The following is a 24364-nucleotide window of genomic DNA, read 5'->3' on the forward strand; positions in this document are numbered from 1 at the left end:
ATAGACCAAAGAATACTTCTTTGCATAGACCAAAAATACCTAGTGTAAGTAGACCATGGTTCAAGTAAATGCATCCTCATACAATATCATTTAAAAATATTTTCCTCGGCGAGTCCCGCTACGTTTCAGTGAACGCTTACCTTTAGACTGATTTGTCTCCCTTCTTTTTTATTTTTATATATAATTGAACACAGCTTCTGAGCATTTGGAAAGGTTAAAAATACTTTAGATTTCAAATTTATTGTATGACTTTTCTCTAACAACTAAATCAGCACATTCAATTCTTTCTCTAAATTTTAAAAGAATAATTCTCACTAATACTGCTAAGCAGTATTTCACATCAGTTTGAAGTTTACATCTTCAAATCTCACTAGAATCTATACCACAAATTATCACTAAAACCTAAATGTTATATCACAAAAATAGTGTACAACAGTTCATCATCATGATGTTACTACTATATTTCACTTTCATCACAACAAAGAAGCGTATCAGTTTCATAGAACTAAAACTGATCGACTTCGATTCCCAAAAATTAATTGGTAATAAACACGTATATCCAACTAATACATAAACGCACTTATATAATGTTATGTAGGTATACTTAGGTATATTTACATTAAAGTATTAAGATATTTAATTTTACAATACTCTTTATATTTGACAGAATATAAAAGTGGCAGTTAGTGGTTAATTGCGTAATATTTCAATAGGTGTAAATATTAAAAAATAAATATCTATACCTTTTCCCGTTTATTTTTTACTTTATAGTCTATGATGATTTCATCGCCTGATTGAATGTTGTAACTGTACAGTTGTTTATGTGGATATCGCATTTCCTCTGGTCCCTGAATGAGAAGAGGATAATTAAAATTAGTTAATTTACTAAGTACCCACCTGATGATCACGTAAATCCTTATCAACATAAAATAATCGCATATTTGAAGCAGAAAAACCTGCAAACGCCTCCAGTTTTAATTTGAGATCACTGACTGTTCTATAGACATCTAAGGATCGAATCTCACTGTTATTACCGCATGTGAATGTAACTTTTACCCTTTTCTCTGGACGTAAATCAACATTTACCAAAGGATCTAGTTTTCCATGTACTGCCACTAAATCGAAGTATCTGCAAGTAATTATTACACTCACAAAATATTTCCAAATTAATATCAATTACCTTTCAGGCCGCTCACTTTCGGGTTTATCCATGTAATAACGTATAAAGGCCCTCTCTGCGTCTTCTCTCTCATCTGCCTCAATTATTCCACCACCATTCAAGATTTCAACATTAGGCAATCGGGCTATTAGCAGTTGCCGCCGCTCGTGTTCCGTGTACTCGTGGCTCTCCCATAAGCGACAGCCCTGGAAAAGAGTTTGGTTAAAAGAATAATTACAGAACTCATATACGTTACCTGAATACGTAAATAATGAAGATTTGGAAATTTGGCTAATCGTTCTATATCGTCCCATGTTGATATAGAAGTGGAATTTAGATTAAGAACTTTTAAGTTTCTGAAACTGTCATGTGGCGACTCCGCTCGCTCACCAGACTCGCACTCACTTTCGCTCCTGACGAAGTTTGGGTTGGTTTCTGAATTTTCCTCGCCGTTTTCTATATCTAGTGATTCAATAGGACAGTCTGCCACAACTAGCAATTCCAAATTGGGGAACCCATAACCGAGTTTGCATACTTCATTCCATTTCGATATGGGGTTTCCAGTGAAGTGAACTTTTTTAATTCCAGTGTGTGTATGTTTTTTTTTATAATCAACTTGGGGACAGCTACACTTTAGTATATCATCGTTGGCACGGTCCTCTTCGACATCATCAGCACCATAATTGTTGCATTCGCAACAACATTCTGAACACAAATTGACGTGGTCGTATTCGTTTAGACTTAAATGTAGTTCCTCCAGTCGCGGTAAGTGATTAAGGATATGCTGCACGTTTCGCCACGGCACTTGCGTTGAATTTAAAACAAGATTACGCAAATTTTGCCATTGCGTATCCTCTAATAGTTCCGACTTCAAGGGCGACGACAATTGATTGAAACTCAAATTAACAAATTTCAACTGGGGCATTTGTTTGAGTATCGAAAAGACCTGCGAATCACAAAAATACGCTAGAGGCTTCATTTGACAACGGCACGCTTACCTCGGGCCAGTGTTCCAGTTTATTTTTCGCCAAGTCCAATTCTTCTACGCCGGAACATTTGTCGACCAACGCTTGCCTATCGCCAGCCGAAGCGATGTTGCAGTCGTTTAGTACCAGTAATGATGGAACAATCATGCGGGGTGGTTTTCTTGGCACGTATATCGCAACGGAAATGCCCTCCTCCTCTTCTGAACCTTCCGAATCGGTACTGCTCTCCCCATACTTCTGCTCCAGGGCCTCTAACAAAGTCGGCATGTTCACCCTAGAAAATTATAAACGTTAAGTACTACCAGTCCGTAATATTAATTTTGTGAGTTACATTTATCCTCCAATTTGTAGGTGTACAAATTCGTAAATATAAAGTATGTATATGCAATGACGGGACCTACAAATGTCGCGAATTCATGACAGGTAACGACTTGAAAACAAATCGTATCGTGGCAACCACGATTACCGAGTGTTTAGTGTTACGAATTAAATTGCAATGCTAGTTATGTATTCAATCAAATAGACAAAGCAATCCAAATTTGGTATAATTTATTACTATACATAATGCATAGGTAGTAAGACTTAAAGAGAGAGATCAGTTACACAAATGCGGTGTCAAAATTGTAATTCAACGGCTGATTTCAAAATGATGTAGGTAATGTATGAAAAGTTCGCGTTGGTATGTAGCTGTTATTTAAACAAAAAAAGTAGCTAATAAATATTGTTTTTCTATTTCGGTGTCACAATGATGATTTTGTACAACTGTTTTCGGCCGAAAACAGTTATACAAAGACAGTGATTATAGTCGTTTTTTTTGGTAACTCATCTCTTAAGTTGGCAGTTACTAGTTAGTACAAGTAGGTACTTCGTTGGGTACTTCCATGTTTGAACTTCAAAATGTCAGTCTTACTACGCTGCCAACCTAAAACTTAACGGCATAAAAAGTGTTCCCAACATAAAACATGTTAGTTCTAATGTTCCCTATAGTTTCTGATAATGATTTTTTTTAATTAAATTAAAGCACCGAAATAGAAAAAATAGTATGAAAAACGCGTGTTACAATGCTTTATTGTAATACTCCTATCTTGCGGACACTCGTGGCTACGCTTCGCATCGCCACTCGTGCCACAAGATAGTCGTATTACAATAGGTCGCATTGTAACACTTGTCTTTCAATATACTATTTTGTGCAATTGAACGCGAAACAACAACTTCGCGTTCGCCATGGCGGCCGCGAAATTCACTTTCGCGGCCGCTGTCATAGCGACGGCCGTTAAAGTAAAACAATGTCACATATATTTTGACAATCAGCATGTAGGTAATTACAAATCTTTTGGATAAATGTTAATATTAATCGTACAGTTCGTATTGTTACTTATACTTACTCCTGAAAGAAAGTCTAAAGTGTTAGAAGCGTTATACTTTGAAACTGTAACATTTTGATTTTCATTAGAACTCAAACCGACAGGTACACTTTTTTATACACTCGTTTATATTAAGCATGCACTTTAGCATCGAATACACACTCCATAAGCTTGAACTTTTTAAGGTCTTCGATTTTTCCATAAGGTAAGCTAATAGTACATTTTCAGACAAGGTTCCGGATATCGAAGAATCACTTTCGGAGGCACACATTTTGACTTTTCTTTCACGAAAAATTATTCATTGCTTATCTAATTTCCATGGTAAAATGAAAACTGGCCGTCTTTCTATTTGCGACGAAAATTATTATTTTTGAATTCTCATTTTTATTTATTGACCATTCTACACAATTGCACAAAAAATGTTGTGTATACCACGGCCGCGTCATTCTTTAACATCCTCAAAGTTGCCTTGCCTCGGCCGCAAGCGGCCTCGGCGCCAATCTTTTCGGTACGTTAAAGAATGACTTCGCGGCCTAAGTATACAAATAACTATTTGTGTACTTAAACATTGTCAGTGAGCCTTTGTGTACTTGTAAAAATCTCCGAGGTACCAAGGTGAACGAAGATGATAAATTGTAGTTTTAATTGTTTACAAGATGGGTGAAAATTACAATTTTTGAAGCAATAAAGACACCTTATAGATTATGACTAACAGAAGGAGAAAACGCGGCGATATCTATAGTTCTCCTTTCGCCCATGCAAGGTTTGTAAGCGAATCACAATTATTTACCTAAATATACGAAAATAAGAGATGATATTACATTTTAACCTTCATATTCTTAATATGAACAGTGAAGGTAACGAAATTATCTAAAAAATCATCAACAAAGCGCAATTAATTATAACAAATATGCTATAATTGACGTAATTCCCTTGAATCACGATAAAAACTTTCATACTTCAGGAAATTATATTTCGTACTTCATTCGAAGAGAAATGCGGCTTTTGCAATTACTAGCAATTAAATACAAGAAAACCTTCCAAGACGGATCTAAAAATTGAGCGATGATTTAAGAAAGATTTTGTAACAATTTCATATAGGTAAAAAAAAAGGCGTTAGCTCCCTCTGCGCCCAAATGCATATTGCGCTCCGGGCGGTTACCTGGGTCCGATTATCCCAAGGAAAATGGGATCCTTGATACTTGATACTTTGATATATGCCTGGCGTCACCGTCTCTCCCTACAGGATTTAGTTAACTGGAGTGGGGATGCGTCTCTAGGGAATAAAAACAATTGCATGTTGCAAGAAGTAGGTACTTTTTAATCATTCAATTGTTTATGTTTTTAGGCACCTAACATTGGTCCGATTTTCCCTCGGATTTTCCGTAAATTTTTCGAATATAGGTGACACTATAAGAATATCCATCCTAGTTATTGCCAAATGTTACCGGTTACAGGTTTTCTCGTGCAAATCACGTTCTGGTTGTCGACAGTGCAATCTGCTGTATCAAGTACAACAAAGGTAATAAGCATTTCTATATTGTCAAGTTTAAATCCGCATCCGTAACTTAACACAATGCTTTAATTTTTGTTGCCTAAAAATTGAAGTGAAAAATTATAGTTTCAATCAAAATTTCACGTATAAGTTGTCTAACTTTAATTGTATCTCAATCAATCTTTATTAGCGACATTTGGTAAAAACTTTTTACAATCAATCAACTCCAAATACATTAGACATCCGTTTTAGATTAATTAAAAAAATTAAATTATATAAGTTAACGATTAGAGTGCATCTCAACTGTTTTTAAAGATAGAGCCTTACGGTTTTCGTGACCCAGGTCAGTTTTTGTGAAACTTTTAATACCACAAACAGACTCAATCCAGCTAGAATTCTCAGATACAGAGTGAAAGCGATAAGTTTGCCTTTTTTGGGATTTTACCATATCTGTATAGCACCCCTGTAAGATAAAAAAAAAGGTGAAAGGTGTCTATTTTAGATATTTTTAGGTAGAATCCAGTGGCGTAGTAAATAATGTTTGGACCACCGTTTCTGAGCCTAAAAAATAAAGTTATTATTTTTGCCTCATGGCTAAAATTTAAAAAAAATATTGCAAAAAATTGACGTAAAAATATACAAGGTGTTGTTGCATTTAAAAATTATCAACTTTGGGTCACAAAGTTTTGTTTGCATTCTTTTTCCTGATTACACTGATCCATCATAACGTATATTTTTTTAAATTTTAGCCATGAACCAAAAATAAAAACCTTATTTTTTATGATTTTTAAATGACTATGCTATTTAACTACGCCACTGAGTCCCCCTACATCTAAGAACCAAACGTAGTTTCACAAAAAAGTGGCACAGGGTCACGAAAAACGCAAGTCTCTATCTTTAAAAACTGCTGAGATACACTGCAGTCTCAACCAAAATGACACACGGTACAACATCACTTTTAATTGCTTTTCTTGACTTTGTTAATTTAGTTCGTGTATTTGCGTGGGCTATGCCAGGGTTTTTGTCCCGACGGAGGTTTTCCTTTCCTTTCCCATTTATGTAGAAAAAGAACAGCCAGTTTTAATATGACTGCTACCCAGATTCGAAAGTGCTGCGAAACGTCCGTCGTTTTGACATGAAAGTAACGGTAGCTCTGCTTGTGAGTATGGACCAAGTCAAGATTGTTATTACGAACAAACAGTTAAACTTATTTTTTTTTTAATTTTTTCTTAGGTCCAAATAATGTCCACCTTGTTAGTAAAAGATCGCGATAACCGGTTACAAACAACTACCGAAACTTTTTTAAGTATTTGGTCAATAAAAGTCGTCGATGTAATTGGTATTCTACCTACAATGCAGCACTGTCCGTATGACTGCCTACATACGTATTCTCTTCCATTGATTGCATGATGCTATGTAAACATAGTTAGTGATGACGTCATAATATCCAGACTAAGGAAAATCCGAGGGAAAATCTATATAAAGGTTCCTAATGATACAAGATCTTTTCGTTCTGTTGTTCGTCCATCTGCTCCTCGTCTAACTCGAGAACGAAGAGACAGCGATGTCAATCAATTTCTAAGAGTTCAGAAATGAGTGCGATTGAATATGAGCCGGATTAAAAGTCTTGTTTCCCAATGCGAACTGAGGGTCAAAAAATTCCCCTACTTGTAAATCGTATGCGATTCTTCGTATCTTGTTTTATCTTGTGATTAGATAGTATGTCGTAGCTTTGTCAACATTTTCGATTTGTGTATTAATCACTTAGGTAAATAAAATAAAGGAGTCGCATACACGACGATCTTAGTCTATTGCCACGATTGTAAACTCATTAGAAGAGTCGATGGAGAATAATATAAATAATTGAGTGATAGATGTAGCTAGTGTTCAATATTGGTTGTAGTTTCACACTTATTTCTTTTATTAGAAAAAAGAAAGAATCTTATTAGCTAGATTTCGCCTAGCCACTCAGCTTATAGAAGAATCAAGAATGCGTCTTATTTTATAAATTTTATTAAACTTTATTACGTGGGTTTATAAGGACTTCACCCTGAGTAAATTTAATAGATACAGTGGGTGCATTAAACTAAAACAATAGCGATTGTCATTTCATTTGTGTGATATGTAGAACTGCTACAGTGCAGTAGCCTCCTTTTTCCGTTGGTTTGAAAACCAACATGGGGGAGTTAGTCAGAACCTCTCAAACATGATAGGCAAAAGAGGAAATATGAACAAAATCACGTGCAGATTTAGAAATAGACAACTTAAATAACACTTTTTGCATTACGTAATCGGAATAGAAGAATGTGTGAGAAGAAGGCATGCCAATTTGTTACATTCAAGTGAGTTGTTGGCACCAAATCTTGGCAGTAATGTCTAAATTTCTAGATCACTCGTCCGCTTATAAATATTAACAATGTATGGGTCAGTAAATCTCCACGTACCTTTCAATTTTCTTACTGATTTAATTAGGGGATAATCCAACCACTATAAAACTAAAGCTTCTACATGAATTGATATTGACTCCACTTTAAAGATAGATATATTAATTCAATTAAGCCGGATGATTCATAAGGTGACCGTGAACGACGTTCAAACCGACAAAGACACACACCCTGATCCTGATACACCTTTTATTGTTGTGACTTTACGGAGGTCAACAACTTCGAGCCCAGGTAGAAGTTGTTTCTACATATATGCGCATAAAAGCCGTTATCATTTAAATTCCACTTCTAAAAGTTATAAACGTACTGGCATAAAAAGTCTATCAGGATATTACTGAAACGCAATTTCCTCCGCTTCTATTGATTATTGATTTGCATAATAGATAAGATAATAGCGTTGCTTAAGTTTATAATAAGGAACATTTTACATTTATAAGGCATTGGATCAGTACCGGATTCGCGACTTACTTAATTGTTATAAATGCAGGAAATAATTAATAATTAGAGAAAACCGCTACGGGTTGATTGGTATTTCTCTCGGTATTTCTACTTATTCACTACCTATACATGCGCATATATCATTGATTAATTTTTTTGAAGACTATAACTTCGATCTGCAGGCAATATGGCATTTAAATAAATCGTGTAAACATATCTCACACGAAACAATAATAGGTGCATTCCCTTCGTCGAACAATAGAGCTATTGTTAACAAAATTATTATACAATGACTACAAATTGCGACAAAGTGAAAAATTTCTACCAATTTAAAGGTTCTTGCTACAATTGTTGGGGCATTCTAATTTTTTGAGTCGCAACAATCCAGATTTTCGTGAAAAACGTGTGGCAGAGGCGTGATAACAGAAAAACCGATATTGTTCCATCTCAGTAGTTTTTGATAACAGCTGAAAAACTGCGCCCACCATAATTTTTTTAAAGCACAAATGCCACATTTTGCGAATACCAAAAAAGATGAACCATCTCAAACCATTTCGAAGGCTGTTATTCGCCAAAAAAGATATACTATCTGTTTGGTGGGATTTCAAGGGGATCGTTCTTTTTGAGCTTCTATCAGACATTACTACGATTAATTATCAAGTGGTCAACTGGACCAATTGAGTGATTCAATCAAACAGAAAAGACCAGAATTGATCAATAGAAAGGCATCACTATAATCCGCAAGTAACTCACTAAAAGCTTTTACACCTTGAATGAGATGTACATCCACACCCATTTATATTCTCCAGAATTGGCATCTTCGCACTATTAGGTACTTGGACGGGAAAACCTTCACTTCAAATCAGGACGGCAAATATCACTTGAACCAGTTTTTTGCTAGCAAAGACCAGAAGTTTTATGAACGTGAAATCAATCTCCTCCCCACAGTGGTACACTCTCGGCGACCCTGGAAGATACACAACCAGGCCCATCAAGAGTCCCTCAACTCTGATTAATTATATTGGGAATTTAACTGTGGTAACTTTGTTCTCATTTCATTTCAATGTTAGCAGTGTGTTTTATAATTCTCATTTCATTTTATAGTATGCATTTAATTGTATTATCTTATATTAGTTCATTAATCTTTTTATTTTTTTATTATAGTTTAAAGTTCAAGTTTGAATTATATATACAATTATTTAACTGGATACCTCCAAGGAAAAGAAAGTGCCCAAAACGTTCGTGAAATAAAGGAATAAGGTAAAATAGATATGCGCATCTTCGAATGGATTTATCATATGATTCTGAACAGCAGCATCAGCAAAATGATTCCCCTACCAAGGTGTTGTCAAAAGGATTAAAATAAAGATGAACTTAGTTCTGATAGTATTCGAGCTGAAGATTTAGCGTTCATTAATGTATTTCATTCTGTAAATATTCCATTTGTTCGTTCAGTGAATTAGTGGAGCAACCGACCTTGTCGTTGTCGGCCAATCGTTCTGTGAAATAGCATTTTGACTGTTGTATAACTATTTCTTGCCAATGTATACTTGCCCCATTAAAGTTAATTAACTTTTATGTTTATTTCCTTTTCACGAAATAGGCCAAATTAACAAAGTGGACATCCTGACCTTTGTTAATTTGGCGCAATTCCCATTTTTATGGTGAAAAGTCAAATCGTACGGTTTAATATCAATATGAACTTATAAACTCACTCTGAGCGATGCTGTCAGCGTCGTCCTTCTGGATATTGACCTCAACTATTTCCTTTTGAATGAATGAAATGGGGTGTTTCACTATTTCCAACGAAACTGTACCTCTTATCAAAAAAGCGAAATGTACAAGTTATACATCACAAAAAGATTGTATATAACTGCAACTCGTTTCAGTATGGAGTGCTGCAAAAGGAGTGCAATTAAAAAAATTAGCTCCTTAGACTTTAGAGTCATTATTTTGATTCATGAAACTTTGTATGATTATATTAACAATCATAATTTTTATGAGAGATTCTTCTGAAATATTTTAATGAAATACCTATGTGCATGTTTAAATAATATTGAGAAAAGTACCAAATTTATCACTACACTACAAATTTTGTAACTTGTAAATTACAACTTTTTTTAGTCAATTATTCGTAAGAGAAAAACAATTTTCAGTATCCAAAGGTCAAGATTTTTAAATTCTCTCTTATAAATTTCTTCATTTTTTCATCCCCTGCTGCACACTTTTCGCATTTGTTCTTGACGTTCTTCAAAATATTAAGGATCTTCGGATTACACCGTTTCTTCAAACTATTCAAATTCTAAAGTTTCTTCGGAATTTTCAGTCTGGGAATTCTTCCGACTTTTCCCATTCTACAAATTACACTTCCGTTCTTAGTATACCGGGTACTTCAGCTTCTGCAAAATTTTTCTCGTTTTATTTTTTGATTTTGATTTCATCTTCTTAGATTCCTTGAATGCTTCAGACTCAGACTGTGTGATAAATCTACCTTCCGCGTGTGTCTAGATAAGAATCGAAAACGAAAAGCGAATCGAAATCAATGTAACCCAATCGAATTGTAAACCAAAATAGTGAAAATGGAACTAAGTTCTATCAAATTGAAAATTTCCAACAGTTTTCCATAGGGATATGCGGTGAAAATTTAAAGCATTACAGAGATGGTGTATATAAAAGATGTGTCTAAAAATTCTTTTGTTGCTTCGTGCTTTTCAGGCCAAAAGGCAAAAATCGTTAAAACCCGTCTCGGCGCTGCGTCTCGTTGAAGATTTTTTGATATAAGTCAACAACCCTTTCAGCTCGATTGCAACCTTTTGTTCTGCGAATTGTGGAAATCTGTAAATTAAATTTTGAACAGGGCAAATTATTCTATGATTGCATCAGGTCGAGTGAATCATTTAGTCGTACAATAAATTGGAGCAAATCCGCAATCTGTGTATTATTATTAGATCCCGTGTATTGCAAAATATCTTCTCGTTGGGAAAGTTAAATTACATCACTGACGTAGCAGATGACTGCTTTTTATTTATATCGTGCAATTACCCACATGTACGAGTTTGAGAGTAAAATCATATGTGAGGATAAATAAATTAATTAAATTTACTTCGTTTGCACGAAACGTTTTTACTTACGCTAGTTATATGCGCTATAAGGAAGTAATCTACTGACCGCAAACGGAAGTACACAATTGTACAGTTTTTCTATAGTAAAATATTCCTTTGCATCTGCATTAGCGATTATACCGAAAGTTTTATCGAAAAAATTCTTCTAAAGCCTATGCTGTACATTAAATGTGAAAAATGAGTAACCCGAAATGCCATAATTATTTGTTGCTAATTGATGACACAAATCGAGACGAACTATGGATGTCTCATTTGGTGTACATGATGGAGCAAAGTGGATAAAGTTGAATAATACAATGAAAGCTCTTTTGAACTAAAGCTCTTTGGGGTGGTTTTCCGTTTCTTTAATATAAAGGATCTAATTACTCAATTTCAAAAATCGTTAGGAGCCAAAAACGACTGTGAATCATATGCAACTTCTAAGCTTTACACCATGTAACAGAATTAGATTTTTGTCAAAGGGCACGCGAGAAAACTGAGCTTTAGCCAATCGGTTAACACGGGTTTACACTTCTCTTCGTTTTCGAATAAGAGATATACATATTGGGCTGTTTATTTAGTTTAATTTTAATTCCTTCAAAAAGTTATTTATAAAGTAGGTACTTCGGTAGGTATTGTTGTTTTTCAGGAAGATACGTATATCTGCCCATAATGATAATGTATTTAACACTGGCAGATGCCGATACCGTTAAGAAGGGCGATATTGCCGATATACCGCTATCAGTCGTTTCCTATTTAAATAATTTTTAAAGTTCATTTTGGCGACCGTTTCTATCAAATTATATTTAAGTTATCCTCAACTTCTTCTGATGTTTCCTTCAAGTTAATCTCAAGTAAAGTAGGTACTAGTTTTCAAATCCTGTTCATGTGAGCTTTATTCAATATCTCCCAGGTTTTAAAAATCCCTCGTTATGACGGCAAGTCACTTTCTAATTTCCTGCAAGTTTATATCAAATTCTTCTTATTGGTCATATCAACGTTTCCCCTCCCCTCCATGTTTCCTTCAACTGACTTTTGAGTTTCTCTCAAATTCTTCGCAAGTTTTCCTCAAATTACCATCATGCTTACCCTAAAGCCTCTCTGAATTTCATCATAAGCGGCTCTCAAGTTCCCCTCAAATCCCTTTACAGCTTTCCCCACATTCCCGTCACATTTTCATCAAACTCCCTCAAATATTCAATGTTCCTCCCATAAGTCCCATATTCATATTTTTCTCAAGTGCCCATTAATTCCCCTTCAACTTCTTCTCAAATACCTATTCAGCTTCATTCAGTTTCCTCATAATTCCCCAAAATTCTTCGCCTTCAAAAACGACATAATCTGTAATCTCAAAAATAGACAACCTTGCAGGGAATATTTTTAACTCGATTTTTAATTCCCTACCTTCTACAAAAAAGAAGATCGGAAAAACGAAAAATTACCACGTTAGTATAACACGCTTGGAGATGGCGCCTAGGTGTCGCCGACCCCACATCATGTAGTCCCGTCCCTAAAATGTTGTTAATTACACGGCTCCAATAGGTGCATGTACTTATTGTACACACCTCGTCTTTATAAAAACGGGCTCGCATTTTCTGCCAGCCAACCAGCCAGCCAGGCGGCCAAAGTGAGAAACAAAAATTCTGGTTCCTGTACGAACAACAAAGGGTGCCTAGAATTTCATGCTTTTAAGAATAAAATTAAAAAGTTTTATTTTTGTATTGTCGAAATCGCGTGCATGTATTGGCATGCCTTCGCCTCACTCAAAAGTGAGTGAAAACTAAAGAGACGCAAATTTTGGGGTTGCAGCTCCTATACATGAAACATTTTGGATCCTTATAGTATATTAAGAAAGGAATGTTTGTTTTGAAGCCCTCTACCTAAAACAAATATAGTGCAAAAAAATGCCGCCCTCTAAAGCTACCGTTTTTTGAAACTGCCGTATATCCTTTACCAACTGCCCTTTTGGTCCTTGTAGAATCCAGTAGCCAAAGAAAAAATGTTTTACCTCAGTTTTCACCTTGGTTTTCACAGAGGTTGTCACATTTTAAAAACTGTTGTTCCACATCATGTAAAGCACAGATTTTGTTTAAAAAATGAACCTGTTTCATTTGCTTTAAAAAATGTTTTTAATTTTGTAGGTACTTTTAAAAATCTAGAAAAGTTTCACATAATCCTCGAACTCGTCCTCGAAATAATCTAAAAACCGTTTGGTTTAGGCGTTTGGTCTCTAATGTTACATTTGTTCCAATTTAGGGTACACTTTGGGGAATATATAAAAACTAAGGGATGTGTTTAATATAGGGAAGTCTGAGGTAACCTGCGATAAAACTGAGGATTTAAACTCATGGTCGTATATCCAAGAAAACGAATCAGTTCGTCGCTGAAAACCCTGTAGATCTGGAAATGCAGATATAGGTGCGCTAATTGTTTAACTTGCTCTCTAATGGACCAGGGATTCTACCAGTTTTTAATAAGAAATTAAAAATATATAAAAAAAATGTAGAAATGGAGGCTTTCGCAAAAGAGAGGTTAAATTGATTTTCGCAAATCAAAATTTTTCAAAATATGTAGTTTCGAGGGATGTTTTAAAGTTACTGTATTCTGTATATTGAGAGTCTTGTATTGATTTGTATCTCGATTTGTATCTTTTTTGTTATAATAAATTAATTAATTAAAAAACACAAATTTTGCGACCATTTTGAACCCTCGGTTGGCCTGGAAAAATTTTGATATTTTACAAAATTCTTTTACGTACTAAATGTAATGTTACACCCTGTGTAACAGCAGTGAACAGAATGTTCTAAACCTAAGCCATTTTACACTACATGAAATGCCATAAATATGCTACCTATTTTAATCTGATGAAACTCCGGAGTAGTAGAATTACAATTTGCATTCCCAGATTACTTGGAATTCTTCAAACTACATTTATAATTACTTGAAAATGACGAGAATTATTAGAATTATTTATTGTCAAAATTGACAGTACTTACGTATTTAAAAGAACAATTTTAAAAGTGAATCCGAGAGTGAATCCCTCGCAAAAATAATTTTGCAAAAATAATTTTGCTTATTAAAAATTTTAGCATTTAAACCCAAGGTTTATGGAGTAATCGAGTGTGCAATAATTTCTTTAGATGAAGATAGGGTAGGAACAATATTGCTTTAAGCATAAGCCTTTAAAGTGAGCCTTATTACACTTGATAGGGTAGAACTGAGTCGATTTATGGTACATTCCATTTCCAAGAAATAATTAATGCAGGGATGATATCGTAAATTATAGGTACGATTTAATGTTTCCAATACCAATCATTTGAAGGAATTCTCTCGATTGACATTCTGTTTAGTATCAGGAACCTAGCGGTTATTGGTCCATTAGTATAGGTAATTATTATTGAAATGTCGATAAAAATGGAAATACGGTCATTACACCTTTGCAACTAAGACAAAGAAATTCTTTTAGAACAAGGTAACAGGAAAATTACGTTTTCTTGTTAAATTCAAAGGTTTACGAGTGAAGAATTTTTCTGTTAAAAACGTTTTGTGTACCCACCTACGTACAATATGTAAACATCGCTGCCTTTAATAATGGCATAAGCTAAATTTAAACTGCTGTGCTCTAACACTAATGTAGGTCGAACAAATTACAGACATCGCTTTTTAGCTACGACTAAGAATATATTTGGCCACATCTCTCGAGATAAAAAAAGAGAATGTTCCTTATCTATTTGTGTCAAGGTCAGTTTACTATAAAGGCTACAACCCAGATGAGACAAACTGATCAATATCTGCAGGTCAACAAAACAAGGAAGATTCAGCTTGAAATGCTGGAGCTCCTAAGAAAAAAGCCATCGCTGCGTTACCCAATCGCCAGCAGTAGAAAGTTCTCTTCTTGCAGCTTGACGTGAAAATTGTAATTTTTTAGACTAAATAAAAGCAATACTTCCGCAAATTATTTGAGCATAAAATGAAGTTGGTTTACATAATAACCGATTTCGAAAACGCCAACGCGTTATCCAAAATGATGTTGATTCGAACAAATTTTTGCGCAATAGATATTTTTTCATTTGAAAAAAAATTCAAGGTTTTGTGGAAAAATAGAATTCGGTGTTTACATAACAACCGATGTAAATCGACCGCATTCGTACCTCGTCGACTATCCTCAATATGAAAACAAAGAACGTAAAGGTGAAATACTTACATTAAATTGTATTAATCCTTAGTTTCTCCGCATAAATAAATAATCACCTAACAGAACTGTACGAGAGGAAATAAAGGGTGTATCCAAAATGTGTAAATTGGGTTACAAAAAAGGTTACAGCTACTTATACGATAACAAAACAGAGTGACAGTTCGACGCGAACTGAATACGATTGGTGTTTGTTATTGCGATCAGCTGGGTAGGAACTTTCAGGCGTCAGCTGATCTGGTATACACATACACTAATCTCCCTCCTACTTACGCAATTAAAACAACTTGCCCGACTTCAGTTTTGACTACGAACTCGTAAATTTGCGTCTTTAAATTGGATATACGATGGCGTTCCAAATGTAACGCAGATTGTTTGAATTTCGCCGGGTATAGTTTCCCCTATAATGGTGGAGGCTGAAAATCAATAAGGCGAAAAGAGGGTGGGAGTTTCCACAATGTACAAAGGGTCTCATCGCGGTACAGTGTTGTGCAAACATTGCGATACGATGATAAACTTGAATTGCGCTGCACGCATGCCCGTTTTTCCTTGATCTTGAGGTCTCTTTGATTTGTTCCAAAACATGTCTGATGGAAAGGATTTAGACACCCCTCAAATTCCTATAAACCGCTTCTTCCAAATTGTTTGGAAATACTTAACCAACGTTACTATTCAGTATTCACTGAAGGGTAAATGATGTATGTACTTCAGGAATATCGAGCAGTGCAATATTGGCCGTTTTATTGGGAGTGGACGACAATAAGTAAAAACTTCAATAAAATGTCACTTAGGGCATAACAGCGTCTACTAATTGACACCGATTCCAAAAAAAACCCTACAACCCTTAGCCACTGAAGGGCAATAAGTTAGATGGATGAATGGAAGTTAGGTTTTATTTTTACATGTTTAGGGCGAAAGTGGAAATTATTTCTTTTTAAGGGCAGAATGTGTTCCGCTCAACAACTGTATAAGGCGAATTACAACGGCATAACGCAAACGACCGTAAATGGAAATATTGCTCCTTGAAATCCAAAATGAGGAATTTAACTGGATAATGAAATTCCTTCATCTGCTAAGTCGCTTTACTCCACAATAAAATCGAAAAGTGCTTAATTTAATTTATACGCGAAGGCCATAAATATACACTCATGTAGCGACTATTTATTAAACGGCATTCATCAATAACATTTGAATTTGATTTAAAATTCAGAATGAATTCTCCCGTCACACGCTGTATTAATCAATAGTCACTTACTTTGTGTTCATTCATACCATAATAACTACAACAAGTGCTAATACATTTTATGCTACGAAATTTATCCACCCTAATGCACCTGCTCTAGTTAAATGAACCATAGGCAGTAGCGTAACATGGAACTTGGAACTCAGGCGCCTCGGATCAAAAGAATCATCGTTTTGTTTTTCTGTATATTCCAAAGACAGTGTTTTTTATTTACACAAACTAAGTTTGGTTACATTATTTAATTATTTTCATGTTGAAAGATACCAATAAGTATACCAATTATCGTCGAGTTCGGAATTTTTCCTGCACGTTCGTGGGTGGGAATTTTTTGAAATTGAACAAGGAAAGGAAAATGTACAAAAACCTATCCAAATCGGTTAAATGCATTCCTCTATGTTAAAAGAAAACCACGCTGGATCTAGCCCTCCCTTTCCCCCTCCCACTATTGTGAATCAATTAACGAATTGCATCCATTTTATGAGGTGTTTAGGAGTTGCTTTTAGAAACTAAGAATCCATCCTTCCAAAATTTATTATGGGGTGGTCGAGTCTGCTTAGATCATGGAAAATCTAAGAAGACTTCGCCACCCCATATTATAGTTTCAATCCCTTATAGTGACTACAAAATTTAATCCTTATGATATCAAGCCTCTGGATTCTGGCAATGATGGTTACATCCAGTAAGGAAATTAAAAAAAGAACGCACGTTTTGTAACTTTTAGGGAGAACGAATCGCTCTGTATTAAGATGTCATGAATAGAGACCGGATTTCATGCTTTTATGCATTACGTAAATATTGTATGCAGCTCAAAATAAAAGAATAATTTACACGAAGTAACAAAAATGAATCACATTGGCGCAAAGAAAATAGTGCATATTTTGCATTTTTGGGGTTTTTGTGCATATTTAAGATAGATTAGCATTTTATTAACTTTTTTAACCATTTTATTACAAAACAAGCTTCCAGGGGTAGTAATTGCAACAATTATATTTTTATTTATAAATTATAAAGATGAACGAATAATAAATCAAATAAACTAAAAATTATAAAATAGAAACGGAACAAAAGAAAACAATAAAAATAGAATAAGAAAAAAAGAATAAAAAAATAAATGAAATACAAAAAAAATATGGCGCCCAAGTTTGTCAAATTATAAAACGTCAGCGGTGTTCAATTCAGCATTAATTGGCTGAACATGTTACCCTTTGGGCTTGTACCAATAAATGTATTATTATTATGGTCGGTGTTTCTTGTGAGAACTCAGGTCTAGCCTGGTTAACTAATCGCACGGATTAAAAAAGTAACGATTAGTGTCTGTGTCTGTGTCTGGTGAAGTTATGTAGGGTCCTCAAAAAAAAAAAAAAAATTATCACACACGTACATTGGAAATCTAGGGATAGTATATAATTCATACTTACCAACATACCTATTGATGGGCACAATAGCCAACGCTATCAGGAAAGAGGAAATCAAACCAAAAAAAAAATCATTATAATAATTCCTGTAGGAAAACAAAACAAAAAAAATCATTATAATCATTATTAGTATTATTATTATTAATTTATAATGCAAGCTGGAGATAATTTAAATGTAAAACCTCCGCTGATACCTCAATTAAAGTACGCTCCACTTGGTAGTGTCGATGTGGAAAGACGTTTCTCTGTACATAACCACGTACTAAGTAATAGGCGCATAAATTTTAAGATGGTTTTAAACAGCTTATGTTTAAATAGTTTGAATTAAAGAAACTTCAATAATTGTTTGTGCATTATTTAATTTTTCATGCATATCTTGATGCTTTTTTGCCATATTTGTTGTGCATATATATGTGCATTTTTGATGTGTTTTCATGCATATCAGTCCGGTCTCTAGTCATGAACCTTAAAATGTACGATTCTGCGGATTCTGTCATTTTTGGTTGTCGTTAATTGTTTTCGCACATGCAGCGGTAAATGCCGAAGTTATAAAATTACTTAGCGAAATTCATCTTCATCTCTTAGTCTAAGATTTACCGTATCGAAGCCCATTTAGATACCTTCTGAACTGAAAGATTTCCCCCAATATATTAAACTCTCTGTGAACAATGGTACGGAATTTTCTTCTGCTCGATTCTTTTGTCCGATGGGTTCTAGGGGAACACGGCATGATGTCTTTAATTGCATTCTGTCTAAATTTGTAGGTATACTCTTTCGGCATTTTGATTCGGTTTGCACTTTTGATAATTATTCAATAAATACCTACCTTGAACTGTAGTTGTAGAAAAGGTGGGTTTAGCACTTTGTCGCAATTGTCACGGTCAGGGTTGTTTAAATGTACCTATCACCCGATACATTTAATGATCTTAATAATGATTAGTGACATCATTTAAGAAATTAACAATTGAAATTAACAATCTAAACACAATTGCAAATATTCAGATCACTTTAAAGCAGTAATGGTACCTTTTACATTTACCCAACTCTTGATTTGCACAACGGTAATTTCGATATACAATGTTGCATAATACAATCGTTTTGGCTGTGCAACTGTAAGTGGTAATTATCTTCCCATGCATAAAAGTGGAAAATTATGGGTTATAGCCAAACACAAAAACTCGCAATTATTTTTGATTTAATTTCAATTTGTCTAGTTCAAAGTGAGAACTGACTTAATTCGCGTAATGTAAGTGTAAAGCGTTGGTTTCTTATCACAGTGTGTAGAAGGCACTTGCGATTTGCAGATATTTTGATTTGATTATCTCGTATGGAAAATGAAACAATAGGGCTAAATGAAAAATTGATTTATTTCTAAATTCTGGATCATTATAAATAGAGAATCGATCACATTCTATGATAAACTTGAAAAAAAACCTTCACCAAAATCCAACAAAACAAATTTGAACTTGACATTGACTAAGGATTAAATGCTTCCGTATTGTAAGTTCTACATAGCATAGTATTTTTATCAGAGAATATTTATCAAATTTTCCCCCAACTTTTTCTTTTTTCCGTTATAGAACACGGCGTTTTTAAGCGGAAGTTCCGATAAGTGCACTCACTGCTCGAATAGGAAGTTTATTTCTATTGTGATAGGATAGGATGTATTAATTTGCTTAGAGTGGAAACTATTCCACGCGTTCGCTTTCTATTAACGTTTGTTAATGGAATTTGCGTTGTAGCTACCTACTATAACGCTGTTGCTATGTTTCGTAATCAAGGATAATACATAGCCGCATATATGCAGGTTATCGTCTGTTATTACTTTCAAATTTATAAACCGTATCCGAGTACGGTTATGCCTGACATTTAACAAAATGTTAATAATATATAGGTCGGCCGGTTTAGTGTAATTGAAATTATAGGTCAAGAGAGAGCTATTTTCAGTTGCGGCCGATGTGAAGATTTTATTTACCGAAGAACTATTTCTAAAAATAATATTATTTAGATCATGTTCACTTATGCAATTCTTAAATAGACAATGGGTTAAATTTGTGTATACGGTATGATTTTGAGAATCGTTCACTATTATTTTAACTGACGACTTTATTTTATTTTACGTATTGTTGCACGACTTGTAAATTAATCGCAGTAATTTCAAATACATCTCCATCTCCTTTCGTAAGTCAATATTAACCGAGCCTCGGTAACACTTTCCGAGCAATTTCTCAGCACGCTAAATTTTTCACTGGACCTTACCCCTGTAGCGGCACCCCTGAGCATCTCCGGTCAAATTCGAACACAGATATGATATAATGTTTATAATTTTGCAAACAATTGTGCAATAATACATACATAAATGGCTCAACCAGTATTGTACATTGTACATTTTTTGGAAGAGTCATTAATTGATACTCTCGTGCTCCAGATTAAAACAAATCAACAGAACACGAGCACAAATTAAATTATTGTTAAGGGCATTTCTGTTTTTGAATGCGGGGAGAACAACTTATTGCAGTATTGAATGCGTGTCAAAACGTTGACCAAAATGGTTTTATTCGCAAACCATACTACAATATTTCTAGTTAAGAATACTAGTGTAGTGATAGTATATAGGGATCTCTAAAGAACCTTTGAGGAATCTTGGAAAAATCTCACAATCTCTGAAAAATGTGTATGGAAAGAAAAAAACATAAGCTGACTTTCGAATACAAATATGCCCGCAAAAAGTCTGGACAAATTTATCTAAAATCGGTTCTGATCAATCTTGGAAATGCTTGGACAACCTTCCTTGGAAAATCTTTAGAGGATCTCGAAAAACTACTCCTCTTCGAAAGAATGTCTTTCAAACGATGTAGAGAACGATTAAAAACAAATCTTTGAATAGGTAGTTTCTGAAGAATTTCCGCTCCCATGGATTGGATTGGATTAATGAATATATACTAGGTACATATTTTCCAAACTTAAATCCGTTATTTTACTCTAATACATTTTTGTTGTTATGTGCGGTGTGAATTATTTATCAATCAGTAATAAATTCTCTTATGCTGTATCCTAAGGAATTCGGTTTTGCCAATAAGCTACAAGCTAACTATCTATTAATAAATAATCATTTATTTTACATAACATTGTGGGCAGGTACCTAATTATATAATTATATTAGAATATAGTAATATTTACAATGATAAATTAGAATATTGAACGATCTCATTAGCCAGAGGCGCTCGGATTTTTGAATATTATAATTTCGAAACTGCAACTCGAATATCTATGACGCTGATATGATTTGAATTTTTCAATTGTATTCTAGACATCGAAACCACAACGTGATCAAATCTTCATCACGAAACATGAGGAAATACATGCATTAACCTTGGTATCGGAAAGTGCACGAATTGGTCCTTGAATCGCTGGAGAAAATGTTATACGAGAAATGACGTAGACATTTTGCAAGTATTCTCCTTTTTTAAAGTATAGATTATATTAAACGGAAATAATTTAATTATCTACCTAACTAAGGATATCAGCTGCCTCTAAATTTTTACGCCGCCGTTTAATTGTAATGGTAACCCGATTACGTCTCTTTATTAGGCGGCTTAATTTGAAAGGAAGTAAGTGGGTCACTGATAATGCCAGTGAAAGTCAGCAAACGAAACAATAGTCACAATAATTTATACTTATAGTTGTAATGAACAATTTAAGTTGTCTGATCACATTACAAGCGTTCTCTTCAAGTTTGTTTCAAATATGTTATTTGGCTGCCAGTTTATAGTACGAAGACAAAGGACCTGTGTGAATAGTGTATAGGTTTGGTCGCATTATCAAGCATATGCCATGCATTGAAATTTTTAGTCTATGGGTTTGTTGCGCCAAGCCATTGATTAAATATAATTCATTTTTTTTATCAAAGGTCAAGCCACGGCGAGGTTAACTACAAACATTTGCTTCGGAAGATCCCCATAAAGTGCCAAAGTTGTTGATAATTGTGTGTTCCTCGCGTTCCTACATAAAAAATTATGGGATGGGGTTTAGAGGATTGAACCCTGCTTCTGTTCAGTATTCAGTATTCTGTTACAAGTCAACTTGTTCTAAGTTATGAAAAGACCGTCAGTAGTTAAAATAAACATACGCAAAGGCTCTAGGAGGTTAGCTCCCGAAGCCCAAAATTGCAAAATATAATCATTTCTGTCCCAAGTCATGATCTATCTGTGTACCCAACTTCAGCTTCATATGTGAAAGCGTTTTTGAATTATCCATAGAGCTTATCCGAATAATAAAGTTATTGGAAGGTGGAAAAACTTTAGCGAGTGGTTTCAGGATAATCTTTAAAAATGACTTTGGATCTAAAAACATTTAAGGATTTTTTGAAAAAATTTTGACTAATACCTATGGAATTTTTGAAGAATCTTTGGGATCTCTAAAAACCACTTAAAAGTAAAAGTTTAAAATGTAACGGAATATACTATAAGTAATTACAGAATACAGATTACAAAAAAAAAACCCGGTTGAAGGGTACAAAAATTGTCTTGTAACAAAAAAAAAGCAAAATAAAATTATCATATAAACTTGGCCGCCATTTCAAAATAAACGAATTAAATGTTTTCAAATTCGAAGGTTAAATTAATCATAAAAAGAGTATCAAAATAAACTTTCAGATGGCCTAAATATGCCATAGAAGTTGTAGGAAAAATTCATTCATTAACGATGTGCCATACAAGGTAATTAAAATTTTAATATCGTTTCAGGTTACATTTTAGAGTCGCTGAAAGCACTGTCAGAGTCAGAGTTGTACGTTGATTAATCGTGAAGACTTTCTTGGCTTAGGTGTCTGAGCTATAACATAACCTACCAAATACAAAAAGAACCATCTAAAATAAAAACGCCCTATTATAAACTAAGTACTAAGGTCTAAAAATAACAGTCTAAGGGTCGACTTATACAATATCGTTCCTGATTGTATCAAAAAAAGTCGTTAAGGCGCACTATTAAGTCATTCTTTTTATAACGTTACTGAATATTTACTTGCTTGGAGAAATATTCATTAATTGTAATGATATTTATTTATTTCATTGTTTGTTTACTTTAATTTTGTGTACCTATGTAGTAGCATTATCTTTAGTCATTTTTACCTTTCTTGTTTATATTTGATCTCTGTTTTGTCCTTTTTAACTAAAATTTTAAATTGTTTATAATCTATATTATTCTGTTTTAGCCACATGGTTTGCCTAGCTTTTATTTATTTGATATATTAAACTGTTTTTATTATTCTTTTTATATATATGCATTGCACTAATTTAATATTTACTATATTTACTGACGTGTCAAAACCTATGGTATACGGACAAATAAAGATTGATTGATTGATTTATTGAAAACTGTAGGAGTAGGTAAGGCTTCTTCGTACCTTGTTTAGCACAGGTACGGTTTACTCAGAAAGAACCGCACGTTTGTATGTCGACCTAATCCTTTGTGCTCACATAACTTGCACTGGAAAGAGGATAATTCACTCCGCAGAAAACAGCCCAAAACCTTTGGCAAAAGGGAGTAAGCGGTCGGCGTGTCACTTTAATAATATTTGTGGGAACGGTTTGAATCATTAATAATAAATTCGACCAATGCAAGAAGAAAACTAATTCATTTAATTTAATAAAAGCGCATTAGACTTACTTGACCGTTGGTGGGTCAACATTCGCGCTACAGAAGGCGTAGGAAGGATTCTGATCCTTGTAACGGTCATTCTAAGAAATGACCGTCGTTTGTCGGCGGGAAATGTCCGCAGCATGAAAAAGAATGTGGATAGGATACGAGTATGTTTAACAGCTTTAACTAGAAACGCGCGGAGAAAGACGGACGCTGGACAAGGTTGTATCAAACGACGCATTTTTTTTGTTTTTTATTAAGCAAAGGAAAATGCGGATACTAAGGACATAGATAGCTTCAAAGTCAAGGCTGAGATTGTAAATAATTTGATGTTGTTTGTTAGCAATCTGCTTAAAACGCAAAAGATGATGGTAATCGTGATTAAGTACTTACATATTCATGGTTAAAGTTCAAGTGGAGACAATGGTTTTATAAGTTACGTAGTTAGGCTAATTACAGCAATCTGAATCTCGCAATGTATCATGCAATTAAATGACAATTATTAGAAGATTTTGTTCCTGTATACTCTGTACTGTATAGTCGCGCATTTTACCAAAGATAAGCGTTATCTATTGTTTTAATTATACTATACACATATGCTGCGAAAATTAAGTGAAACGTAATTACGCCTGCACGTGTAAGGCGCGTTTGGATCAACTCTATTAATATTAAAATATTTACAAAAATTATCACTGTACTATTAGAACATTATGATGCTAAAAGTTTTCTCTGCGATTGCCATTTGGCAATATGCAAAGTGTTGATGTTTGATGTATATTGACGTAACACTATCGAGTACCTGTTGTATGTTTTGAATTTGACTCGGAAATATTGAAATATTCATTTGTAGGCAAATGTAAACATATGCAAGGACACGAAGATCGCCA

General features: G+C 34.2%; 1 protein-coding gene across 4 annotated transcripts in view; it reads right to left on the bottom strand.

Annotated features, from left to right (window-relative positions):
* Nucleotides 1–436: 436 nt before the first annotated feature.
* The window catches only part of LOC116167779 (tubulin-specific chaperone cofactor E-like protein), a 35948-nt gene continuing 12020 nt past the window's right edge, over nucleotides 437–24364 (bottom strand). Inside the window, exons 1-7 of one of the 4 annotated variants that reach the window (XR_004144644.1) lie at nucleotides 15192–15373; nucleotides 2158–2419; nucleotides 1416–2105; nucleotides 1181–1365; nucleotides 1057–1129; nucleotides 898–1007; nucleotides 437–848 (exon numbers count right to left, since the gene is read on the bottom strand). Coding sequence is in view for 3 of the 4 variants with exons in the window: in XM_031483290.1 (XP_031339150.1) it covers nucleotides 738–848; nucleotides 898–1129; nucleotides 1181–1365; nucleotides 1416–2105; nucleotides 2158–2419; nucleotides 15192–15193 (1482 nt within the window). In the remaining variant the exon portion in view is untranslated. Of the gene's footprint in view, nucleotides 849–897; nucleotides 1130–1180; nucleotides 1366–1415; nucleotides 2106–2157; nucleotides 2420–2476; nucleotides 2624–15191; nucleotides 15374–24364 lie in introns of those variants that run through there. The other 3 variants (XM_031483290.1, XM_031483291.1, XM_031483292.1) reach the window with 3 other exon arrangements.

Source organism: Photinus pyralis, unplaced genomic scaffold (assembly GCF_008802855.1).
Source record: "Photinus pyralis isolate 1611_PpyrPB1 unplaced genomic scaffold, Ppyr1.3 Ppyr1.4_LG4, whole genome shotgun sequence".
Taxonomy (NCBI): Eukaryota; Metazoa; Arthropoda; class Insecta; order Coleoptera; family Lampyridae; genus Photinus; species Photinus pyralis.